We start from the raw sequence: 24,948 nt of genomic DNA, 5'->3' as shown, positions 1-24,948 counted from the left end.
GTTTCTTTTTCTTAGGACCTCTTTTTATTCTCCTCTTCCCAATTTTGTCTGCCAAAAGAATAAACATTTTAGCTCCCTAGAAAATGCTACAAGATCATTTGATCTGTGCATTAGGATTGCATGAAACTTTCTCTGTTAGGGCAGTGCTGTCTGGCGCATTTTCTTCTGTGTGTTTTCTAAAAGAGAGCCATGTTCAATATTGTGAAATATGATCTGTCTCCTCCTCGCCCCACCGTCTAGAACAGTGATAAATTTCAGAGCATGCTTGGCAGAATTGGATTATATTATGCACAGTATATATGTTCATCACCAAAACTGTACTTCTCAGAATGTATGCATGTAGAATGAATTGCTGACACTTCAAAATCCCAGTTCCTCAGAACTGATTTTATTAGCCAATGCATACCAAAGATGCGTGGTGAAAGAAGTATTATTTCTGCAGTTTTCTTTCATCCTTGAAGTCCTATCCTATATTAGACTGGTCTTCCAGGCTTTTGATTAAGCCTTGGTAGCCATGTGCCGCTGGAGCACCAGAGAAACTGCTTTGCAGCCTGTCACCTCTTCTGGCATGCAGCCATCTTGGTCTCGGAGAGCTGGGTCAGCACCAGACTGGAGCAGCAGCTCCACAATATCCAAAAACTCACAGGCAGCAGCTGAAAGGAAAATTGACTCATATGAAAACAAGTTTACCAAGAGACTGAGAAACTATTCCACTGCAGTAAGAAAGGTGAGTACTGAGGAATACTGAACAGTGAGGAATTTTACAGTGGCTGAGGGATGATCAGGCTTTGTAATGAGAACCGTGCATGATGCTGGATTTTCAAGTCCAGAAAATGAAATTTACCTTTCTAGTTGCCTAGAAACAGACACACAAACATTTTTTGCTCTTTGACCCTATTCTTTAAGGATAGGGTGAAGGCAAAGAATAAAAAATACAGTATCTATTTTACTTTCATCTATATTTCAGAATAATGATAGGTGTGCAGACCACATCAAAAAGCTAAAAGCATTTTAAGTGTCATAATGTTTAAAGAAAACATTATGTTTTGTCTTTGGGCAGGGGTATGTGCATAACTAACTGACCTTTAAAATTTGTAAATTGAGCCCAGCCTGGGCAATATAGCAACTTAGTGAGATCTTGTCTCAAAACAAAAGGCTTGTAGCTCAGTGGGAAGGCCCTGGATTCAATCCTTGGTACTGCAATAAGTAGGTGAGTAAATAAATGAATAAATAAGTTATAAATGTAAAAAAGAAAAAAAACTGTTCTGGTAATTAAACTATCCCTCTATAGAATTTAAAAAACAATGGCACCAATGGGTGTCACAGATAAGTCCACATCATGGGGTGAAGAGGCCTACAGACAGTAGACTTACTATAAAGATACCATGTAGCAGGGTTTAGCCTCACAATATACAAACAGATTAACAAAGAGCCATCCATTTTGCATACATATAGGAACTTGATTTATGGCAAAACTGGCATCACAAATTTAATGATTAGATGAGGCTTGGACATCTGGGTTTTTATAAAGGCAAACATAGGCATTTAATCAAGGTGAAACATAAATGGCAATAAACATATGCAAATAGGAGCAATCACATAGAGAAATAAAAATTAAAACCAAGAGATACGATTTCATACTTACTAGATTTGTAAAAACTAAAAACTTTGACAATGCCAAGCACTGAAGAGGACCAGAACAAGAGTAACTTTTCTTTAGGCTTTGCAACATATACACTGGGGTAGCTACACTGGATAACAATTTGGCATCACAGGTTAAATCTATTAAACATATTTGTACCTCCAACCCAGAACTCCACTTCTACTTATGTATTCCATAGAAACTTTTGCACATGTTCCTCAGGAGATTTTTGTAAGAATGGATATAGCAGCACTATTCCTAAGAGACCTCAAACATAAACAACCTAAATGTTCACTAATAGTAACATGTACAATAAAATACTGTTCATTTGTATTTTATTCCATACAACATTGAAAACTAATGAACTACAGATTCATACAACATGGGTTTATTTTCAAAACAATGTTGAAGAAAAAAATAAGTCAGAAAAAAGTATTTGGTATAATTATATTTAAAAATTTAAATATAGACAAAACTAAATACTGTTGCACAGGCATACAAATATATAATGAAAACTATAAAGAAAATAATTAATATAAATTTGGGATAGTGGTATTCTCTGTGAGGTGCTAGGAGGGCCATGTGATTGGAGAGGTATACAAGGGGCTTGAAACACTGGTGATTTTCCATTTCTTTGGGGTTTTTTTTTTTGGTACCAGGGATCGAACTCGGGACCTTGCACTTGCGAGGCAGGCGGTGGAACCACTGAGCTAAATCCCCGGCCCCCGGTTTTCCATTTCTTAAGCAAAGTGGTGAGTACATATTTAAAAAACTATATCTTAAATTATTCATATACATTTATGTATATCATACAGCAATAAAAAATTAAAAAAAAAGGAATGATGCAAAAAGTAAAAAGGTAAGGAGCTTGATTCCATGACCATTTTATTGAGCACACATCATACCTGTTCTATAATAAATATGGAAACAGCTAATTCTAGTACAAAAGAATGATAAAGTACTGTGGCAGAGACACACACTGCAGTGGCAGAGAGGAAGGTGGGAACTGAGGCAAAGTGTTCGCCTTTCAACATTCTATGATGCTAGTTGTTGATTTTCACAGGCCAACAGAATTCCGTTACTCCTATTTTGTTATGTTATTTTAATCATGAAGGGAGGTTTGGATTTTGAAAACAACTTTTCTACCTCTATTGAGATGGCTGTACGCTATGCTTTTGTTGTTGATTGGCTGATATGGTATAATACAATGATTTGCAATCGCCAAACCAATCTTGCAATCCTAGGATAAACATATTTGATCATGATTTATTATCTTTTTTGTATATGTCTGGGTTTTATTTGCTAACATCTCACTTAGGATTTTTCATCTATGTTCATAAGGGATGTTTTTCTGACTAGTTTGGTATCAGAGTAATGCTGGACCTACAAGATGAGTTGGGAAGTGTTTATTTTTCTTCTACTACCTGGAAGAGTTTATGTGTACACGTGTTATTTATTCTGTAAGTAGAATTCACTAGTGAAGCAATCAGGACCTGGAAATAGTAGGGGAAAGTTTTAATCCATAGGCCCAATCTTTTTAATAGGGCTACCCAGGTTTCTTTTTTCTTTTTCTTTTTTTTAAGAAAAAACTTTGTGTGGAGTATAGGACACCAGGTTTTTAAAGTATTTTTCCTCCACTGTCAGCTTTGAGCAGTCTCTGCGTGTCTGAACCACAGAGAGAATCTCTATATAATGGCCTCTCCTTGATCAATAGACTAATATTATTGATTATTATTCAGGGTTAAGCTTATGATGGAGATGAGATGTTCTTTTTCTTTTTGGGTTGGTCTTGGTCTTAGGCAGGCAGGAGTGGTGATTTCTCAATGTTTCTCCACTCCTCAATTGTCAGTCCAATTACATTTGTGTGTGTGTGTATGTGTGTGTGTGTGTGTGTGTGCACATGCATGTATGTGTGCGTGTGAGGGTAGATGTCCTCTGCTTTGAGTGCTTGGTCCTGAGCCCACAGGTTCTTTATCCCTCCCCAGAGGCAGGTTTTGCTTTTACTCTTAGTTCAAAACTAGTCTATCCACTCAGGCCAAAAAAAGCCCAAAACAACTGCCCCCCCCCCCAAACCACACACACATACAAACAAGGGGGATGGTAGGACAGAGGGATTTACAGCTCTTCCCCTAGTGGCTTAAGCATTTTGCTTGTACAAAAGAAAGGTGTGGGACTATAACATGGTGACTATAATGAATAATAACATATTGTATTGTTGAAGACTGCTGAGAGTTGAGTTTAAGTGAATATGAGGTAATGCTATTCCACAAGGTATACATATTTCAAAGCACCATGTGGTACATGATGTATCTAATTTCTATGTGTCAAAATTAATTAAATAAAAATTTTTTTGGAGTCAGGGTCTTGCTAGCCTTGAACTCACTCAGCAAAATTTATTTTTTTAAAAAAGGAAAAAAGAAACAAGAGTCTGGGGAAGAGGAAGGGGTTCATGCCTCTGCACTGTGGAGGAAAACTCTCTCTTTTCTGAGTTTCTCTCACAAGCACCCAGTTAATGATAAGAGAATGGTGAGGACTCCTCTAGGGTAAGGATCCCAGATATTCCAAAACGGCATGCTAGCTAACTTTAAGAATTTGTTAATTTTAGTTATTTTTCTTCTTACTGTTATGATAGCTACCTCTGCAGCCGTTCTACTAAAGCAAAACAGTCTGTGTCTTGTAGGGGCTTGCCATTCTGGATGCCATGAAATCTTTGCTTTGTGAGGGGTTCAAAAAGTTGTGAGTTATCCAATTTTTAAAAAAAATTTTATTTTATCGGCACATCTTAGGTATACAATATAATGACATTTATCATTGGAAATTTGCACCTTTACATAATCTCTCTTGGTTCTTATTTTCCCCTCTTTCCCTGCCCTCCCTTCAACCCCTGCACCCCTCCCTATTTACAAAGACTTTGTTTCCTTTTTTTCATTTTCTCATATTAATTCCATTCCCTTCTTTCCTTTCCCCTACCCCTCCCACTTCCCCTTCCCCTTTGCCCCTTTTCTTCCTATTTCACATTACCAATTATACATTTTAGTCCTTATTTACACTTTCAGTTTCTCACACCAGAGAAACTATTCGGTATTTACACATGTGTGTCCTATTTATTTCACTTAAGAGTATGGCCTCAATGTGCATCCACTTAGGAATAAATGTCTCTAATTTCTCGTTTTTGATGGCTGAGTAGTACTCCATTTTATAACAAAACCACATTTTCTTTATCCAGTCTCCAGTTGATGGGCATTTGGGCTGTTTCCAAGTTTTAGCTATTACAAACTGTGCTGCTATGAACATGGGTGCACATATATCACTGTGGTATGATTCTTTTAATTCTTTGGGGAAGATACCAAGCAGGGAAATAGCTGGGTCAAATGGGGCCTCCAGTCCTAGTTCTTTGAGGTATCTCCATACTGATTTCCACAGTGGTTGTACCAGTCTGCACTCCCACCAGCAGTGGAGCAGGGTTCCTCTTTCCCCACAGCCCTGCCAGCATTTGTTATTGATTTCCTGATAGCAGCCATTCTTTCTGGAGTGAGGTGGAATCTCAGCATTGTTTTCATTTGCATCTCTCGAATGACCAGTGATGTTGAACTTTTTTTCATATGTTTATTTGCTATTTCTACTTCCTTGTCTGAGAAATGTCTGTTCATTTCAGATGCCCATTTTTGGACTGGGTTTTTAAATCTGGGAGGTCTGATCTTTTACAGTTGTTTATAGATTTGAGATAGTAGACCTTTGTCTGAGGAAAAGCAGGTGAAGATTTTTTTCCCATGGTTGCCTCTTCACACTGTTGGTGGTTTCTCTTGCTGTGCAGAAGCTTTTTTTAAAAAGAAGAGATCCCACTTGTGGATTGTTTGTGTTAGTTCATGGGCAACTGAGGTTTTGTTCATAAAATATTTTCCTACACCAACATCTTCAAGAGTTCTACTTAACCTCTGTTCCAGGCAATTCAGTTTCTATTTTAATATTTAGATCCTTAAGCCATTTCAGTTTTAGTTTAGTGCATGGCCAGAGATATAGGTCTAGTTTTAATCTTTGGCAAGTTGAAACCCAACTTATTAAAGAGGCTATCTTTCCTCCAATGAGGGTGTTTGGCTCTTTTACTAAAGATAAGATGGCTGAGTGTGTCTGGAGTTGTTTTAGCATCTTCTAATCTGTTCCACTGGTCCTCAGGTCGGTTTCTTTGCCAGTACCATGATGTTTTTATCACAGTACCTTTGTAGTATAGCTTCAAGTTGGGGATTGTGATACCCCCTGCTATGTCTCTGTTACCTAGAACTTTTACTATTGTGGGTCTCTTCTTGTTCCAAATAAATTTTTGGAATGTTTTCTCAAGGTCTGTGAAGTATGCTGCTGGGATCTCAATTGGAATTGCATGGAATCTATATAGCAGTTTTGAAAGCATGGCCATTTTCACTATATTGCTCCTTCCTACTCTGGAGCAGGGGATGTCTTTCCATTTTCTGATATCATCTTCAATCTCTCTTTTCAGAGTGCTATACTTTTCAGAGAAGAGGACTTTGATTTCTTTTGTTAGGTTGATTCACAGGTATTTTAGTTTTTTGGATGCTATTGTGAAAGGAATTGTTTGCCCTATGTCTCAGTGAGTCTGTTGTTCATGTAGGGGAAAGCTATTGATTTTTGCGTGTTGACCTTGTATCCAGCTACTCTACTGAATTTGGTTATTAGGTCTAGAAGACTTTTGGTGGTGTTCTTGCAGTCTTCTATATAGAGTATCATGTCATCTGCAAATAATGACAATTTGACTTTTTCATTTCCTATCTTGATTCCTTTTATTTCTTTCTCTTGTCTAATTGCTGTGGCTAATGTTACCAAAACTCTATTGAACAACAGTGGTGATAGTGGACATCCTTGTCTTGTTCCTGGTTTTTAGTGTGAAGGATTTCAGTTTTTGACCATTTAGTATGATACTGGTTGTCGGTTTTTCATAGATGGCTTTTATCAGTTTGAGGTAGAGACCATCTATTCCAATTTTTTATAGGGTTTTTACCATAAATGCATGTTGGATTTTGTCAAATGCATTTTCTGCATCTATGGAGATAATCATATGGTTTTTGTCCTTGGCTCTATTGATATAGTGTATTACATTGATTGATCAGCGTACATTAAACCATCCCTGCATCCCTGGGATGAATCCCACTTGATCAGGGTGTATGATCTTCTTGATGATCTTCTGCATTCTGTTTGCCAGTATCTTATTAAGGATTTTTGCATCTATGTTCATTAGTGAGATTGGCCTCTAGTTCTCCTTTTTGGTTGGGTCTTTCTCTGCTTTGGGGATCAAGGTGATGTTTGCTTCTAGGAATAAATTTGGGAGTACTGCTTCCCTTTCAATTTCACTGAAGAGTTTACACAGTAGTGGTAGTAGTTCCTCTCTAAATGTCTTGTAGAATTCAGCAGTGAAGCCATCAGGACCTGGGATTTTTCTTAGTTGGTAAGTTTTTAATTACGTTTTCAGTTTCATTGGTTGATATTGGGTTGTTTAGAATTTTTAGGTTTTCTTCATTCAATGTTGGTAATACATATGTATCTAGGAGTCTGTCCATTTCTTCTGTGTTTTCCATCTTATTGGGGTACAGGTTCTGGAAGTAGGTATTGATGATCCTTTGGATTTCTGCTGGGTCTGTTGTAATTTCACCCTTTTCATTCCTAATTGCAAGGATTTGGGCCTTTTCTTTCCTTTTTCTGATAAGGTTGGCTAAGGGTCTGTCAATTTTGTTTATTCTTTTGAAGAACCGACTCTTGGCTTCATTGATCTTTTGTATTGTTCTCTTAGTCTCCATTGCATTGATTTCTGCTCTGATCTTTATAATTTCCTCCCTTGTATGAGCTTTGGGTTTGTCCTGCTCTTTCTAGAAGCTTGAGGTTCAGCACCAGGTTGTTTAATTGGGCTTGTTCTGTTTTCCTAATATGTGTATTCACTGCTATGAATTTCCCTAAGACTGCTTTCATTGTGTCCCATAGATTCCGATATGTTGTACTGTCACTGTCATTTAATTGAAGGAACTGTCTGATTTCTTCTTTAATTTCCTCTGTGACCCATTGGTTATTCAGAAGTGTGTTGTTCAATTTCCATGTGTTTATGTAATTTTTGCAGTTTCTTTTGCTATTGATCTCCAATTTCATCGGACTATGGTCTGCTAATATACAGGTGATAACTTCAATTCTTTTGCACTTACTTAAACATGCTCTATGCAGGAGCACGTGGTCTATTTTGGAGAATGACCCATGTGCAGCTGAGAAGAATGTGTAATTCTGATTTTGTGGGGTGGAAGACTCTGTAAACATCTGTTAAGTTCATTTGTTCAAGAGTTCGATTGAGTTCTAGTATCTATTCATTACTTATTTTTTGTCTAGTTGACCTATCTATTTGTGACAGTGGGGTATTGAGATCCCCCACTACTATTGTATTAGTGCATATATGACTTTTCATGTCCCTTAGTATTTGTTTTATATAGTTGGGCGCACTAGTGTTTGGTGCATAGATATTTATGATTGTCATCTCTTCCTGTTGGATTGTTCCCTTTACAAGGATGTAGTGTCCTTCTTTGTCTCCCTTAATCAGTGTTGGTTTGAAATCCACTTGATCTGCCAAGAGGATAGCTACTCCTGCTTTTTTTCAGGTTCCCGTCACATGGAGTATTGTTTTCCACCCTTTAACTTTCAGTCTATGAGTTTCATTTTGAATTAAGTGTGTTTCTTGTATGCAGCATATTGTTGGATTTTGCTTCTTGACCCATTCTGCCAGTCTATTTCTTTTGATAGGTGAACTGAGACCATTAACATTGATGGTTATAACTGATATGTATTGACTTATCATTGTCATGACTTTTTCTTTTTGTTGGATTCTCCCCCTTTACATTTAATTTCTTGTTGTGCCTGATGGGTTCATTCTGCTGTGCTTCCTGGGGTTGTGATCCTCAATGTCTGTTCTTAGGATATTATGTAAAACTTTTTGGAGTGTTGGTTTGGTATTCATAAAGTTCCTCAGGTGCTCTTTGTCATGAAAGTGTCTTATTTCTCCACCAATTGTGAAAGATAGTTTTGCAGGGTACATCAGTCTGGGTTGGAGGGTGTTTTCCTTTAGGGCTTGGAATACATCACTCCAAACTCTTCTTGCCTTGAGGGTTTGTCTTGAGAAATTTGCTGTGATTCTTATGGGCTTTCCTTTGTATGTGATTTGTTTCTTTTCTCTGACTGCTTGTAGAACTTTGTTCTTCTGTTGAGTTTCTGGATTTTTTTTGATCAAGGCTCGTTGGAGTCCTATATGCCTCACTTATCTGTATTTCAAGTTCTTTTCCCCTGCTTGGTAAGTTTTCTGCCATCACTTCTGTGAAAGGTTTTTTTTATGTCATCTGCACTCTCTCCTGTTTCTTCGTTGACTCCAATCAGTCTTATCTTATTCTTCTTTGCATTGTCTAGCAGCTGCTGGATTGATTTCTTGTGGCCACTTACAATTTTGAAGCAATTTTTCTTTTCCTGGTCGCTAATTGCAATCTTATCTTCTATATCTGAAATTCTGTCCTCACATTGGCTCATTCTGCTGTGTAGACACTCAATGGACTTTTTAATCTCCTGGAAATCTGTTTGTTTTTGTTTTATGGATTCCATTTGTTTCCTATGTTGGGATTGCATCATGTTCCTCAGCTCCTCCATTTTTTTATCTGTGTCCTCTCTAGATTTATTAATCATGTCTTGTACTATGGGTACAATCTCTGCTGTTATCTGAGAAATTATTTCTGCTTTCATTTTTTCCAGATCCTCTTTTGTTGCCAGTTCAGGGAGTCCAGGTGGTTGAGTATCAGTGTTCCATCTCCTTTCCCTTTGGGGTTGCTGTAGGTGATCTGGAAGTCTGGTTTTGAGACTTGTTTATGTGTCTTCCCATTTCGATGTAGGGGTGTGTGTGTGTGTGTGTGTGTGTGTGTGTGTGTGTGTGTGTGTGTGTGTGTCTGTGTCTGTGCTGTTGGCACCCACATGGCTCACATCCTCTGTGCTGGGAGCGGTGGAACAGTGTCCTGGAAGCCCCTACCACTGGGCTGGGAGCAGTACAATGGTGGCCCAGAAGCCCCTTCCTCCGGGCTAGAAGTGGTGGAACAGATTCTTCTTTTGAAGAATCAGAAGATTTAACAAGCTTTGGTCAATATCCCCAAGTAGCAAATGGAGGCTGGAGTGGAAGGGTAATGGATTCTCTGTCTCCTTGGATTCCCCATCACTTGTGAATATCCTCCAATATTTTCTTTTGGTAGGGTGAGAGCAAAGTTATCTTGCAGTTTCTTACATTTTAAATGCAAGCAGACTTCTCCAGAAGTTTGGATTTAAGTGATTTTATAGTACCATTCTTCCTTTGCTCTCTGTTGGTATTTAGGTAAATGCACCTCAAGTGGGTGCTTCTAGCTCAGGGCTTCATAGCTATATATTGTGAAGTGGGAAAATAGCAAATTCAGGTTGTGATGGGTTATAAATTTGGGCAGCTTTGGTGGTTCTTTACGTTACTTAGCCTGGCAAACTTAGGAACCAAACTCTGATCCATGATCACATAGGCTTGGGGGTGGTTCTAAGTGAACCAAAGGGGAGGCAGACATTTTTCTAAGTAAAATTCAGACCATTTGGGAACCTTATTGTCACCTTCAGTCACGTGGAATTTCTTAAGACGGTTACCAGGACTATAGATGTTAAACTAATATTTGATGAACAAATGCATGGAGATAGGAGAAAAGGTAGAGAGAAATAAGAATTGCCTGTTCCAATTGTGGGACAGTTGTCGACTGGCTGAGATCATATTTTTGGATAATTCCTGAGATTCAATAGCTATTCTGCTTCTTAAAACAAGGAGGAAGATGGAGACAGGATTATCTTTGCCAAGATCCAGGATCAAACAGAAAGCATTTAGGGTTATAACATGAGAGTCTTTTTCATTTATTTTTTGGTGGTGCTAGAGATTCAACCCACAGCCTCATATATGCCAGTCACATGCTCTACCATTGAGCTATATCTCAATTCACCTCCTATATTAAGAATTTAAAATTGACTCCCAAAATAATTTTAATCAAAATGTTTATTTTAAATTTCTGAAATGTTTAACCATGAATTACTATATACTAAATTAGATTCAAATGGAGAACAGCCTCTTATAAAAAAAAAAAAAGAAAGCTAAAGGTATATTGCCCAGTATCAAGTAGCAGTGAGAAGACATTTATTCCTTATAGAATCAGCTATATAACAACTATATTTTGAGCAATGACCACTTAAGCTTTATACCACAGCTATCAGTCTCAACTTCTTGTGAGGAACACTAGGTTAAATTTTAAATTTGAACCATTTTAGTGGTATCTGAGGAAGAAATTCCCCAGTGTATAAATTTGTATTTCAGGATAATAACCAACATGATCTCTCAGACCATACTTAATTCAAATTTAACCTAATACTTATAATGAGGATTGGGGCTAAGTGGATATGTGCTATAGATGAAAACTAAAGATGTCTCCTTCAGACAAAGGAGCATTAATTTTATGTATGTTATATAATGAAATGATCTTCCCAACAGTGAGATATGATATAATCTAGGTACCAACCCAGCAACAGAGCCTAAAATTTTAAGTTCCACCTCTGGAGGACTATAGCCAACCAACTAAGAAAATGCTACTGTGGTCATACAACAATTCACTGACTTGACAGATGTGAGTGAAATTTTAGCTCGTCTAATTATAAAATGAGATTTAAATTTGGAATTTAAGAGTTTCAAGACAGAGTAAGGAATGTGGTATCCATATGAACAAAATTTTATTAACAAGTCTGGGGTTTATACAAAGATATATTACTATGACAGTATAAACAATCAAGTTGTAGCAGAGAGAAAAAAAGGAGACAAGACTGACTTAAAGGAAAGGGGTCCTTCCTTTTACCCCTGACAGGTAAGTTTACCCTAATAGGATACTTGCAGTTTCTGTGGGAGACTGCCACATAAAGATGCTTGACAAACAGTTGTTGAAAAAATATACTTGGTGTACCCCCTAGTAGATGGTGAACTACTTGAGCATATGCCTGCCTGCTTGCCTGCCTTTCTCGTCCCTTCCCTTCCCTTTTCTCTTTCCCTTCTTCCATGTCTTTCCTTTCTTCCTGTTCTCCTCTCCATCTAGCACAGTGTTGAGAACTTACATTTGTTTAAAATTCATTAATTTCCCTGCCTTTAGCTTCTTCAGTAAAGTACAGTTCACAGAGTAGAGCCATCTTTCAGAAATGTGTAAGCTGCTCACTCCTGCAGACCAAAGGGAAAAATGAGAGGACAAGAGAGTGCTAACATTTTACCAAATTAACGAGAGGGTATATTGGTGCCTAAAATGTGCTGGGAAATACAAAAATACTCATAAGCCCATCTTGGAAAAGCTTGAGCAAGTCTACAGGGACTAGAACTGTTGCTGAATTTATGGTACCCTGGGAACCTCTATTTGTCAAATGCCATAGAGGCAGCACTGACAGTGGCACAGGTGAAGATGAATTTTCATTCAGAGCACTGAGCCTTCTGACTCCATTAATCCTCAGGGTTTTGATGATGAATTTCTTTCTTTTTTATTTTATTTATTTTCACTCTAATGTCTCCTCCCACTGCCCTGTAACAGCATGGATGGAATAGAACAGATGGTGCTTTATGTGGAAGACCGAGGGCTCATGAGGATACAAAGCCTGCCCACTTTGCAATCACATGACTACACGTGCAAGGAAAAGTCTTGATTTCCCCTGGGAGACACAGATGCAATGATATTAGTATTCCCAGTGGAGGAAGAGGAGGGGAAAGCTAACAGGTCATTTATAAGGAAGACCACACTTATACCAATATACTCTTCAGCAAAGACCATGTTTAATCACAAATATAACAAGATAAGCAGTATCTGAAGATTTAAAACACTCAAGTAAAAATATAGGCAAATAAGGATTTTAACATGCTGCTACACAAAGACTATTCAGAATGAACTAGTGAGGACATACAGTAGTAGAATACTGGCCTCTAGTTAACCTGTGATTGGCTCTGACCCAGTTTTAATCGGAAGAAGCCAGGATTTACAACCTGCTTAAAGATGGAGTTTGACAACTGGTATAATCACAAGAGCTGTCAATACAAGGACAGCTGTCAAGCTGAACAGTAATTCATAAAAAATAATAGCTAAGCCCCCAAAGACCTCCGTAATACTGTCTGCATTCACTGGATTTAACCATACCTTCAGTTTTAGACAAGTTCCAAGAACAGGTTAAAGGCACTTAAAGAAACAAACTCTATAAATAGCTACTGAATGCCTCCTAAACAAAAGGGTAACTAATATTAAGGGATTAAATGAGTAAAGTATGCCTGGCGGATTCTCCGGTGTATAACAGGTACTTAATAAATGGTAATTACAGTAGTACTATTACATACAAGACTGTTTTGATCAGCTCAACAACTGGCAAAAGTCCAGTGATATAATAAGAAAATATGAATAAAAATGAATCATTCTAAAAATAAACTTAAAACATTAATTTTTATGAACCATTACTGAATTGCCATAATATCTTAGTTTTATATATTTGTAATGTCAAATCTCTGACTTATGATGATATAAGAATATAAAAGCCTTGACTCACTGAGCAGGGTGACCAAAGATAAAGGATTTTCCTTTATTTTGCTTCTATAAAAGATTATTTTCCACAAAATATTATGTATTTTAAGATAATCCTAAACTATAGTTACTTATGAAATTACGAAGAGGAGTGAATGTACAATCAGAAGAACTGCCAAGTGTCTTGGCTCTGCTACCTACAACTGCATTACTCTGGCAAGGTCACCCCCTCTCCCCTCTAGCCTTCAGTTTTTCATTGGTAGGCAAGGGAAAACAATATCTAGGTTCAGGTATTTGTTGGAAAGATTATCAAGGGCCGAGAATTTAGCTCAGTGGTGCCCTTCCTGCCTTGCAAGCGCAAGGTCCCAAGTTTGATCCCTGATACAAAAAAAGGGGAAAGATTATCAAAATAGAAACAGTAACACCACCACCTTATCTCTAAGTTGAGATATTTTTGTGTGTGAACTTTGTATCAAAGCATAAAATACAGAAGAGTACTGAAGTCACATATATAAATTCTCTGAAGATGAATTCATCCATGAGAGTAGCACCTAGATGATCAAGAATAGGTTCATTATTAGAACATCAGAAGCACCCTTGCCCTGACAACCCCCTCCAGTTGCAACTTGCCCGCTTCCTCCAAAGTAATCTACTAATGCTGCTGCTGAGTTTTTTCTGTTTCTTAAATTCATTCATCCATCCATCCATCCTTATTTTTGTGGTAATGCAGATTGAATCCAGGATTTCTGCACTGAACTACATCTCTAGGCACCCCTCCTCCTTTGGTTTTGAGACAAAGTCTTGCTAATTTGCCCTAGCTGAGCTTGAACTTGCAATCCTTTTGCCTTGGCCTTCCAGAGTGCTGAGATTACAGGTGTGCACTAGCATGCCTGACTCTTACCTTTATATAAATGGGAAGCATACAGTATATACTCTTTTGTGTCCAGCTCTTGAGCTTCATAGTGTGTTTGTGAGACTCCTCCAAGTAGCTGCCTGTGGTTATAGTTTATTTTCATTGCTGTATAATGTTCCACTAGATGAATACTTTAGATTATTGTCATTAGATCTCGAAATTCTTAAATCTGAATATTTCAGTATTGTCACTTCTATAAATAATCAGTAAATATATCCTTATGTATTGATTCTCCTCTAACTTCTTCTGGAATGCCTATTAAAAATGCTGAACTTTCTTATTCCACTCAATTTCTCTATTACATTTGTCATTTCTTTATTTTTCTGCTTTTTTCATGGTTTCTTTAGAAACAGCTTTATATTTTTTTGCTTTGTCAATTCTACACTTTAACCTAGAAGTTGTAAAATTTTCATATTTTTTCATTGATTAAAATTCTATTGGCTTCTGTTTCAAATCTTCCTGATGTTTTTTTTTTTGGTACCGGGGATCAAACTCGGGTCCTTGTGCTTGCACAGCAGGCAGCAAAACCACTGAGCTAAATCCCCGGCCCCTCTTCCTGATCTTTTATGGAGTGTCTTGGTCTTGTTGATGCCTCAATTACTGGTATATAGAAAAGCTATTGAGTTTTGTGTATCCTGCCACTTTGCTGAATTTATCAGATCTTAAAGCTTCTGGAGGGATTTTTAGGATATTTTAAGTAAAAGATCATCATCTGTAAGTAGGGATAATTTGACTTCTTTTCCTTGTACTCCTTTTACTGCCTTCTCTTGCCTAATTGCTCTGGCTAAAACTTCAAGTGGTATATTGAAGAAAAGTAGTGAGAGTGAATACCCTTGTCTTGCTCCTGTTTTTAGAGGAAATACTTTGGGTTTTTTTCCCCCATTCAGTATGAAGTTGGCTGTGGGTTTGTTATATATAGCTTTAATTATATTGAGGTAAGGTCCTTCTATATCTCCTGACACTTATTAGTGAGGTTGAGTATTTTTTCTTGCTTGCTATGTGGCTTTTCTCATTATGGACTGATTACCCATATTTTTTTTAGTCCATTTTTCTGTTGGATTGTTTTTGCTACTGATAGGGTAGATGTTCTTTATACATTCTGAGTTCTTACCTGATGTAGGTTATTTACATTTTATACATCTTCTCTCCATCTGAAGATTGTTATTTTTCTTGGTTTATATTATGTTGTTTTACTGAAGTTTAAGATTTTCCACAGCGCTTGGTGGCATATGCCTAAATCCCAGCACTCAGAAGGCTGAGGTAGAAGGATTGCCACAAGTTTGAGGCCAGCCTGGGCTACAAAGTGAGTTCAAGTCTAGCCTGGACTACACAGAGACCCTGTCTCAAAAAACACAACAAAATTTTAATGTGGCCAAGTTACCATAATTTAAAGTACAGTGGGGTGGGGGATTTAGCTCAGTGGTTTTGCCGCCTGCTGCGCGAGCACAAGGACCCAAGTTTGATCCCTGGTACCAAAAAAAAAAAAAAAAGTACAGTGGTACCTCGGTTCATGAAGTTAATTTGTTTTATGATTTTGGAAAAGATGGCCATATTTGTGTTTATGTGGGAAAGATAGTGGCAGTCATATTTGGCACCTGATACAGAGTTTGCAAACAAAATTGTTCAAAAACAAAACCATCACGAACTGAGGTACCACTGTATAGAGTGTATATTTTGTTGAGAAGCCATTTCTTTTTTGTTGTTGTTCTTATAAACATTTATTTTTCCTCCAAGTTTATTGTGCTTTTCTATAATCATGTGAAAAGTCTTCATTTCCCTTTTCCCAAGTGTTGAAGTTCAAAAAGTCAGGTCTTAACCATACACTAATCTTCATTTCTTCAATGTCTTGTATGTTGATTTAGTTTCATATGTATTTATATTAGTTTTCCTTGGGGATTTTTACATCAATATATATATTCCTACAGATATATACAAGCTTTTTATCTTCATCTTACCACTTGAGAATACAACTTTAAGTATGTTTTACACAGCTGTTTCTTGGTCAAGGCCATTTGCAAGAGCAAGTCGGTTTCTGAAGAAATCTTGTTTTGTAGGTGAAGGATCCATTGAGGGATTCTCATCAGTTTTTTCCCTGTATTCTGATCCACTGGACTTCTTTTTAAAGAGCTTGAGGAAGGAGCTGTGAAAGAAAGCCCCCTTTCTGGTCTTGCCTGGGATTTTGATCCCTGAAAGATGTTTGTTCACTTTCTCTTTCTTCCTTTGGACAGAAGCAGATGGTGTCTTCTAAATGCATTTCCCTCCTTACTTCCAAATAGGTCTATTTTTTGCTTTGGGACCTCTGTTAGGGGGAGAAGGTCTATGGAGTGCTGTGGGCAGAGACAGCGGCCTTGAGCGGCACCGAGAAGCCATTTCTTATCCAATATTCTCAAAATTTAAATTTGTGCTTTTCTCAAATTTATACCTTTAATCCACCTCAAACAGATTTATGTAAGTGGGCTAAGTTGTTCTGGTTATCTACTGTTGCATAACAAACTATTCAAAACCTAGTGGTTAACTATAATATTTTTTCACAATTTTGAGGGCTAATTGGTGAAGAACAATTTTTTGGTTTTACTGCTTTTCTCTACTGTTTTTCTATTTTAATTTCATCTATTTCTACTCTAATCTTTCTTTCTTTATGTTTTATTTAGATATAGTCTGCTATTCTTTTTCAAGTGCCTCCAGGATGGAAGTTTGGTATATTGATTTGAGATGTTATTATTTATTTCTTAGCATAAGATTTATAGCTATACATTTCCATCTAAGCACTGCGTAGCTCCATCCCATCAGTTTTGGTATGTCTTCATTTTTATTAATTTCAAAGTATTTTCTAATTTCTCCCTTGATGCAATGGTTATCTAAGATTGTATTGTTTAATTTCAACATACTTGTGAGTTTCCAATTTTTTTCCTGCTCTAGATACCTAATTTCATTCTATGGTGCTTGGGGAATATACTCTGCATTACTTCTATTCTTTTAAATTTACTGAGGTTTGTTTTATGGTCTAGTATATGGTTATCCTGAAGAATGCTCCAGTTGTGCTTGAAAACAATGTATATTCTGTTGCTGTTGGATGGAATGTTCTAAACATGTCTGTTAGGTCTAGTTGGCTTATAGCATTGTTCAAATTTTCAACTTCTTTTTTTATCTTCTGCTTAGTTGTTCCATCCATTATTGATACCGAATATACTAATGTATTCAACTATTTTCTTCATTTTTTTTTTTTTTTTTGTCCTGGAGGTTGAAACTAGGGTCATTTTAGGCAAGTCCTATACCACTGAGCTCTAGCTTCAATCACTCCAACTATTCTAATTGTTTATTTTCCCCTTCACAACTCAGTTTTTGCTGCATATATTATGATACTATAACTAGGTACACATACATTAACAACTGTACTTTCTGGATGGTTTGATCCATTCATCATGATAAAATGTCCCTCCTTATGCCTAGTAACATTTTAAAATCTGTTTTGTCTAATATCATGGCACTTTTCTGTGGTTTCTGTTTGCATGATATATATTTTTCTATCCTTTTACTTTTCAATCTATTTATATCTCTGAATCTAAATGGCATCTCTCTCTCTCTCTTTTTTTATTTTGGTACTGGGGATCGAACTCAGGACCTTGCACTTGCGAGGCAGGTGCTGGAATCACTGAGCTAAATCCCTAGTTCCTAAATGGCATATCTCTTGTAGACAATGTTAAGTTGGATAATGACAATCTCTGCTTTTTGGCTGGATTTTTAGTATTATAGCAGAATTTACATCTGCTATTTTCCCTTTTGTTTTCTGTAGGTATCATGTCTTACTGGTTCCTCTATTATTCTTTTACTGCTTTGCTTTTACATTAAATGAAGGTAGCAGTCTCTCTCTCTCTCTCTCTCTCTCTCTCTCTCTCTCTCTCTCTATATATATATATATATATATATATATATTTTTTTTTTGTACCGGGGATTGAACTCAGGTCCTTGCGCTTGCGCAGCAGGCGGCGAAACCACTGAGCTAAATCCCCAGCCCTACAGTCTATACTTTTAATGTCATATTTGAATTTCTTTACTGATTTAAGACTTTTAAGGTGTTTTTTTTTTGGTATTGGGGATCGAACTCGGGACCTTGCACTTGCAACGCAGGCGGCGGCAACACTCAGCTAAATCCCCGCCCTAAGTTTTTTCTTTTGTAGTCATTCTAGGATTTACCATTCTGGTCTTATCAGAATCAGCTTGATTTAAACTAGCTTTATCCCAAGGATATACAGAAACATTGCTCCTATGCAGCTCTCTTCCACTGACTCTCTTTTGGTGGCAATATTGTTATATCTATTGATGTTACAAACCTAACTACACATTTCTAGTGTATTAAAAGTTTTTATCATAAAATATAAAATCAGCTGAATATATATATCAGCCGTCAGACACTATTCTAAGCAGTTTACTTGTATTAACTTATTATGTTCTCATAACAAATCTTTGAGATTACTATCCTTATTTTATCAGGAGTAAACTGAAATACAATGAGTTAAATAATCTGTCCCAAGCCAGTAGTAGAATGGAATTTGAACACAGAAGTCTTGCTTAAAAGCACAAGGCTTTAGCTACTTTTCTATACTGCTTTGTAGAATGAGTACTGAATTTTATCAAAAGTTTTGACTTCACTGTATGGTGTTTTAGCTAACTGCAAATGTGGAACACTACACTAATAAATTTTAAAATGTTCTATCATCCTTGAAATTCCTTGAATAAACCCAATTTGGTTATGACATATCTTTCTTTTTAAAATACACAGATGGATTTAATTTGTTAATATTTTCCAAAGAATTTTTGCATCTATATTAAAAGTGAGATTAACTCACAATTGCTTTTCTTCCTGCTGGTTGAAGTCCCCAGGTTATACTAGATAAACTCAAAAATAAGTTGGGGTAGACATTTATTGACACTTCAATCTTCATTATCAGGCTATTATTATTATGGGTAGTATGACAGCTAGTCCAATAGTTAGATTCTTAGATAACCCAGTGAGCTACCTCATATCTAAATAAATGTTAATAGCAGTCTGGATTTGCCAAGAATAGCAAAATGGCCTAATGTACTCCTTCCCAAAATGTCTGAAGGTTGTTCATCCTGAATCTGGTTTAAATATTGATAACTGCCTTTAATTCAACCACATTCACAAACAAACAGAATCTTTGAATATATTCACACACTTTATACTTTATGAAATAGATTAATATCTTTTATTTCACTAATAATTTCTAATAGTTCTTTAAGAGCCATACTATTATTTTTATCTTATGGATTATTTTTACTCTATTTTACAGATTACTCATGTAAAGATTAATTAACTACACTGATCAGTTAGTAGCAGAAATGAGTTAAAACTCAAATTTGTTTTTCTTTACTTCAATTATAGCTGTCACCCTTTATCTGGGGAATACATTCCAAGACCTCTAGTGGATTCTTAAAATCTCAGATAATATCAAACCCTATATACAACTATTTTATATATATATATAATATATAATATCTATATAATATAGGTATAGATTTCTATCTATATACAATGCTACACATACACATACATACAAACTTATGGTGAAGTTTATAAATTAGGCCCAGAAGATTAACAACAGTAATTAATAATAAATAGAATTATAACAATACACTAAATAAAATACAATAAAAGTTGCATGAATATGGTCTCTGTCTCTCAAAAATATTTTATTGTATTGTGTTCACTCTTCTTTTCATAATGTAACACAATACAATGCCTACATGATGAGATGAAGTGAGATGAATGATACAGGCATTTGGACACTACTAAAAGGTCACTCGAACACAAGCACATGATCAGTTGCTGATAACTGAGATGGCTAATAAGGGACTAACACACAGGGAGTGCAGTGTGTGTAGCATGAGTAGATGGGACAAAGAGGTGATTCATGTCTTGGTGTAGCAGGATGGCATGAGATTTTATCATACTATTCAGAGGAGCACACAATTTAAAATTTATTATTTATAGAAATTTCAGAATATTTAATAGTTTTGGATCACAGTAGACTGTGGTAACTGAAACTGCAGAAAGTAAAACTGCACATATGGGGGTCTACTGTACATCAAGAAAGTATTTCTTATTGAGAAATGCTAGCTCCTCAGTGACAGCGATTAGCATCTTAGATGTCACTGACAATACTAAGAATGAAATACTGAATCTTCAACAGGAGGCTGGAGAAGCCATCACTTTCCTGATGACAGTATAGAAATACTTAATTTACTATTCATGTGCCCATAAGAATTTCAATGCATCTCCAACTTTATAGGTTATTAATCTACTTGTTAGATTAGTAACCAGAAGTTATTATATCTCTGCTAGCTACTAAGTACTTTTGTAAGCACTATACAGGGTTGAACAAAGTTGAGACAAACAGAAAAAATGTTCAAATATGATTATTTAATAGTTTTGAAGCATCTTACCATAGTGAAGTGCTGTTTGACCTTCATTGTCCTATAAAAAACAAGACATTTTAGAAGTCTAATCACAAAAATATGAAAGTATATAAACTAACAAATATTATCTGCTATACCAAAGGTTCCATATGTTTATCAGATACAGAGAAAAAAGTGATCATTCCTTTGAGTCTCACAGAACTTCTGAACAAGCTATCTCTCTTGGAAGATGGGAGAATGGTAGCACTGCAGCAACTACCGCAGAATGAGGGTAATCAGATGTGTAGGTAATAAACCAAAGGGAATGAATCTCTTAAAATGTGGCAGTTTGGTTATCTAACTAGTATCAGAAAAACCCAACACTATATCATTTATCTTGGGCAGCATCAGCATGTTTATTTCCAAGCTTGTTCCCCAATCTAAGGAATTTGTGATTTATAGTAAGAGTTAGTAGCTTTTTAATGGCTTTTGAAAGACACACATGCTCCAGGCTAATGATACTAGATTTCCTAAATAGATGTAATACCATAAAGATGGGTAGTTTCAAAGCATGCAAAATTCTAGAAGAAAGCCAAGAATCCCTAAAGGTTACTGAGAAGACTCCAACCCTTTAGTTAAAAAAATTTCTTTTAAACCCAAGATATTCTAGGTATATTAATTATATGGCAGAGATGAGTACTTTTTAGCAATTCTACTTCTTTGACTGAAAGTAGCTGATCACAGTACATGAGCAACAAATAATCAGGTAAAGCACAGGTAAAAAGCAGAAATTAGTTAATTTGATAGGCAATTTCTAATTACTTGAACTTGATTATGTCCTAGTAATGAAGAATAAATGCTAAACTATTATTATGAATAAATGAGAGTTTAAGTATGACCAAACTATTCTTGGGCACCTAATAATTGTCTTCCCCACTTCTTAAAAGCTGAATGTGAGGATGGGGATTACTTTGAGAACTTTTTGGCTAAGGGTCTCCCTATTTAATCTTCCAGGAAGAAAAGTAAGAAGTTGCCACAGGGAACCTATCTTTTGGTTCTGACAGACAGTAAGAAAAAAGCCAATATAGGTAGTAGGAAAAAGGTCATTCCTTAAGGGCTTTTAGCACCTACAGAAGCTTAGTAAGGATGACAGCTGGTGGGAGGGGGAAGAACCTTGAGCTTGTTTTCCTACTGGAGATTGGAGATTCTGACTGGATTTAGAGGTCAGGAGTACATAAATGGGTGACAGGAGTCAGGAAAAAAGTGATTTTGAGGTGTGGATAAGGTATTCTTGGTTGTGATGCCACAGTAGCTAAATTTGGGATGCACATCAAGCATCATAAGGATAATAAGCTGTAATTTTAATCTAGAACAGTATTCATGTAACTTATAATCTGTCTCTGGGAGTGAGATGCTCAGCCCATTTTTCTTCTTGTTTAAGGGTATGTTTTGACTTGTGTTAGTATGTTTCTAAGTGGAAGAAATTAAGAACTGCTGTAAATATGTGAGTGATGTACATGTTAATTAGCTTGGTTGCAGAAACATTTCACAATATATATGTATCTAAGAACATGATGTATGTATCTAAGAACATGATGTATACCTTAAATATATACAATTTTGTCAATCATACTCAATAACAAAAAACTCCAAGGAGAGTAAAAGATGGAAAGCAGCACTAAGAACTCGAAGCATAAGCTATCATTTTTTGCCTACTTTAAAAAATATTTTTTCATTGTACATGTCTGTAGTATATAATGACTACATTCATCAAGGGGAGTACATATACATGACATTTCTTAATTCTTTTTCTTTAATCCCCTCCCTCCCCTCCATCTCTTGGACTCCTTATATATATATATGAATATATATATATTCCACCAAAAATGAATACACACTTTAAGAAAACTAGTATGTTTTTTCAACAGATGGTGTTACCCTTGTATGGGGGACCCTAGAGGGTGTCATATATCACAGAAAACCCACAACACTGCCAGATCTTAGAGAAGAAATTAAAAATGTATTTGCAGCAATCTCAATGACCAAGGTTACCCAAGCAGCAGTTTGCCGTACTAATAAATACCTGGAAGCTAATGGCCACTACTTTGACCACTTCTTTTAATTGTAGAGGCCAAAGCTAACTTGTATTAATCTCATGATGTATCAATAAATTTAGTATTAAAATTTTTATTCATGTTTTTCTTTTCCTGAAGTGTGTATACATTTTTGCAGACTGTATATATATGTATATATATATAAATTATATATAAATTTTTTATACATGTTTGTATTACATGATTATCACATTCCTCATAGGGCACTGACGATGAACCTTTTCCCTTTCTGTAGGCTGTCTCTTCACTCTTGGTGGTTTCCTTTGCTGTGCCGAAGTTTTTTAATTTGATGTGATCCCATTTGTTGATTTTGCTATTATTTCTTGTGCAACTAGGGTTCTGCTCAGAGTCTTTGCCTATGACTATGTATTAATTAATGTATTATTAATTAAAATCAAAATGGACCAAAGTTTTACCTATTTTGTTTCCCAGCAGATTGTTTCTGTTTTAATATTTAGATCTTTGGTCCATTTTGATTTTAATTTAGTGGACAGTGAGATATGAGTAGATTCAATAAGTATAAGGATAGCCACTTTTCCCAGCACCATTTTTTTTTTTTTGGTACCAGGGATCAAACTCAGGACCTCGTGCTTGCTAGGCAGGTGCTGTGCCACTTAGCTAAATCCCTGGCCCTCAGTACCATTTGTTGAAGAGGCCATCTTTCTTCCAGTGAAGGTGGCTGGTTCCTTTGCCAAAGATAAGGTAGCTGAGTATGTCTGGAGTTGTTTAGGCATCCTCTTCTTCAGTTGATCTACAAGTCTGTTTTTGTGCCAATACCATGGTGGTGTTTTTTTTTCCATGCTGTTTTTATCATTAGAGCTTTGTAGTACAACTTGAAGTCTGGGATTGTAATGCCTCCTACCTTGCTCTTATTGCCCAAAATTGCTTTTGTTATTCTAGGTCTCTTTGAGTCCCATATGAATTTTAGGATTGTTTTCTCTAGTTATGTGAGGAATGCTAATGGTATTTTTTACTGGGATTATGTTAAATCTGTATAACACTTTTGGAAGTATATCTATTTTGACTATATCTGTTCTTTGTATCCAGGAACAGAGATATCTTTCCATTTCCTGATATTTTCTTCAATCTCCTTTTTTAAAAGAGTACCATAGTTTTCAATGTAAAAGTCTCTCACTTCCTTGGTTAGGTTAATTCCTAAGTGTTTCATTTTTCTTGATGCTATTATGAGAGGCATTTCCTCCTAATTTTTCTCTGGGTGAATTTACTACTGGTATACAGGAACACTATTGATTTTTTTGAATGCTGACTTTGAATCATGCTATGCTACTGAATTTTGTTATTCTTTTGGTAGAGTTTTTGGGGTCTTCTATGTAGACGATCATGTTATCTGCAAATGATGATACTTTAACTTCTTCCTTTCCTATCCATATTCCTTTTGTTTCTTTCTCTTGCCTGACTGCTCTGGCTAATGTTTTGAGAACTATATTAAACAGAAGTGGTGGTAGTGAACATCCTTGTCTTATTCCTGATTTTAGAGGGAAAACTTTCAGCTCTCCATTTAATATGATGTTGGTTTGTTATAGATGGCTTGTACAGATTGAGATAAAGACTTTCTATACCTATTTTCTTCAGTTTTTTTATATGTTGAAGTTTGTCAAATGCTTTTTCTGTGTCTCTTCAGAAGATCATGTAACTTTTGTCTCTGCTCTGTTACATTTATTGATTTGCATATGCTGAACCATCCTTGCATTCCTGGAATGGATTCTACTTGGTCATCTTTTTCATGATTTGTTGCATTCTGTTTGCCTATATCTTACTGAGGATTTTTGTGTCTATGTTCATTAAAGAAATTGGCTGTAGTTCTCTTTTTTGGCTGGGTCCTTTCCTGGTTTTGGAATCAGAGTAATGGTTCCCTTTTGATTTCATTAAAGAATTTGAAGAGTATTGGTGTCGGATGTTCTCTAAAGTTCTTGTAGAATCAGTATGGAGATACCTAAGAACTAGGTCTGGAAATCCCATTTGACCCAGCTATTCCCCTGCTGGGGATCTTCCCCAAAGAATTAAAAGAATCATACCACAGTGAGATATGTGTACCCATGTTCATAGCAGCACAATTTGTAATAGCTAAAACTTGGAAAGAGCACAAATGCCCATCAACTGGAGACTGGATAAAGAAAATGTGGGTTTTTAAAAATGAGTACTACTCAGCCATAAAAACTGAGAAATTAGAGTCATTTATAGCTAAATGGATGCACATTGAGGTGATACTCTTATGTGAAATAAACAGGACAC

The 24,948-nt window shown here is 36.1% G+C and overlaps 1 protein-coding gene across 5 annotated transcripts in view; it reads right to left on the bottom strand.

Annotated features, from left to right (window-relative positions):
* Positions 1-366: 366 nt before the first annotated feature.
* Positions 367-24,948, bottom strand: part of Acbd6 (acyl-CoA binding domain containing 6) — a 228,418-nt gene continuing 203,836 nt past the window's right edge. For 2 of the 5 annotated variants that reach the window (XM_004853335.4, XM_004853333.4), the window contains 2 exons: positions 20,630-20,660; positions 367-653 (listed from right to left, as the gene is read on the bottom strand). In XM_004853335.4, coding sequence (XP_004853392.1) covers positions 499-653; positions 20,630-20,660 — 186 coding nt within the window. In that variant the 3' untranslated portion in view covers positions 367-498. Of the gene's footprint in view, positions 654-2,449; positions 13,803-20,629; positions 20,661-24,948 lie in introns of those variants that run through there. The other 3 variants (XM_021265333.2, XM_021265332.2, XM_004853334.4) reach the window with 2 other exon arrangements.

This window comes from Heterocephalus glaber, unplaced genomic scaffold, assembly GCF_053883595.1.
Source record: "Heterocephalus glaber isolate CG9 unplaced genomic scaffold, H.glaber_assembly_v1.0 deba00001600, whole genome shotgun sequence".
NCBI lineage: Eukaryota > Metazoa > Chordata > Mammalia > Rodentia > Bathyergidae > Heterocephalus > Heterocephalus glaber.
This window is presented reverse-complemented; position numbering and strand designations above follow the sequence as displayed.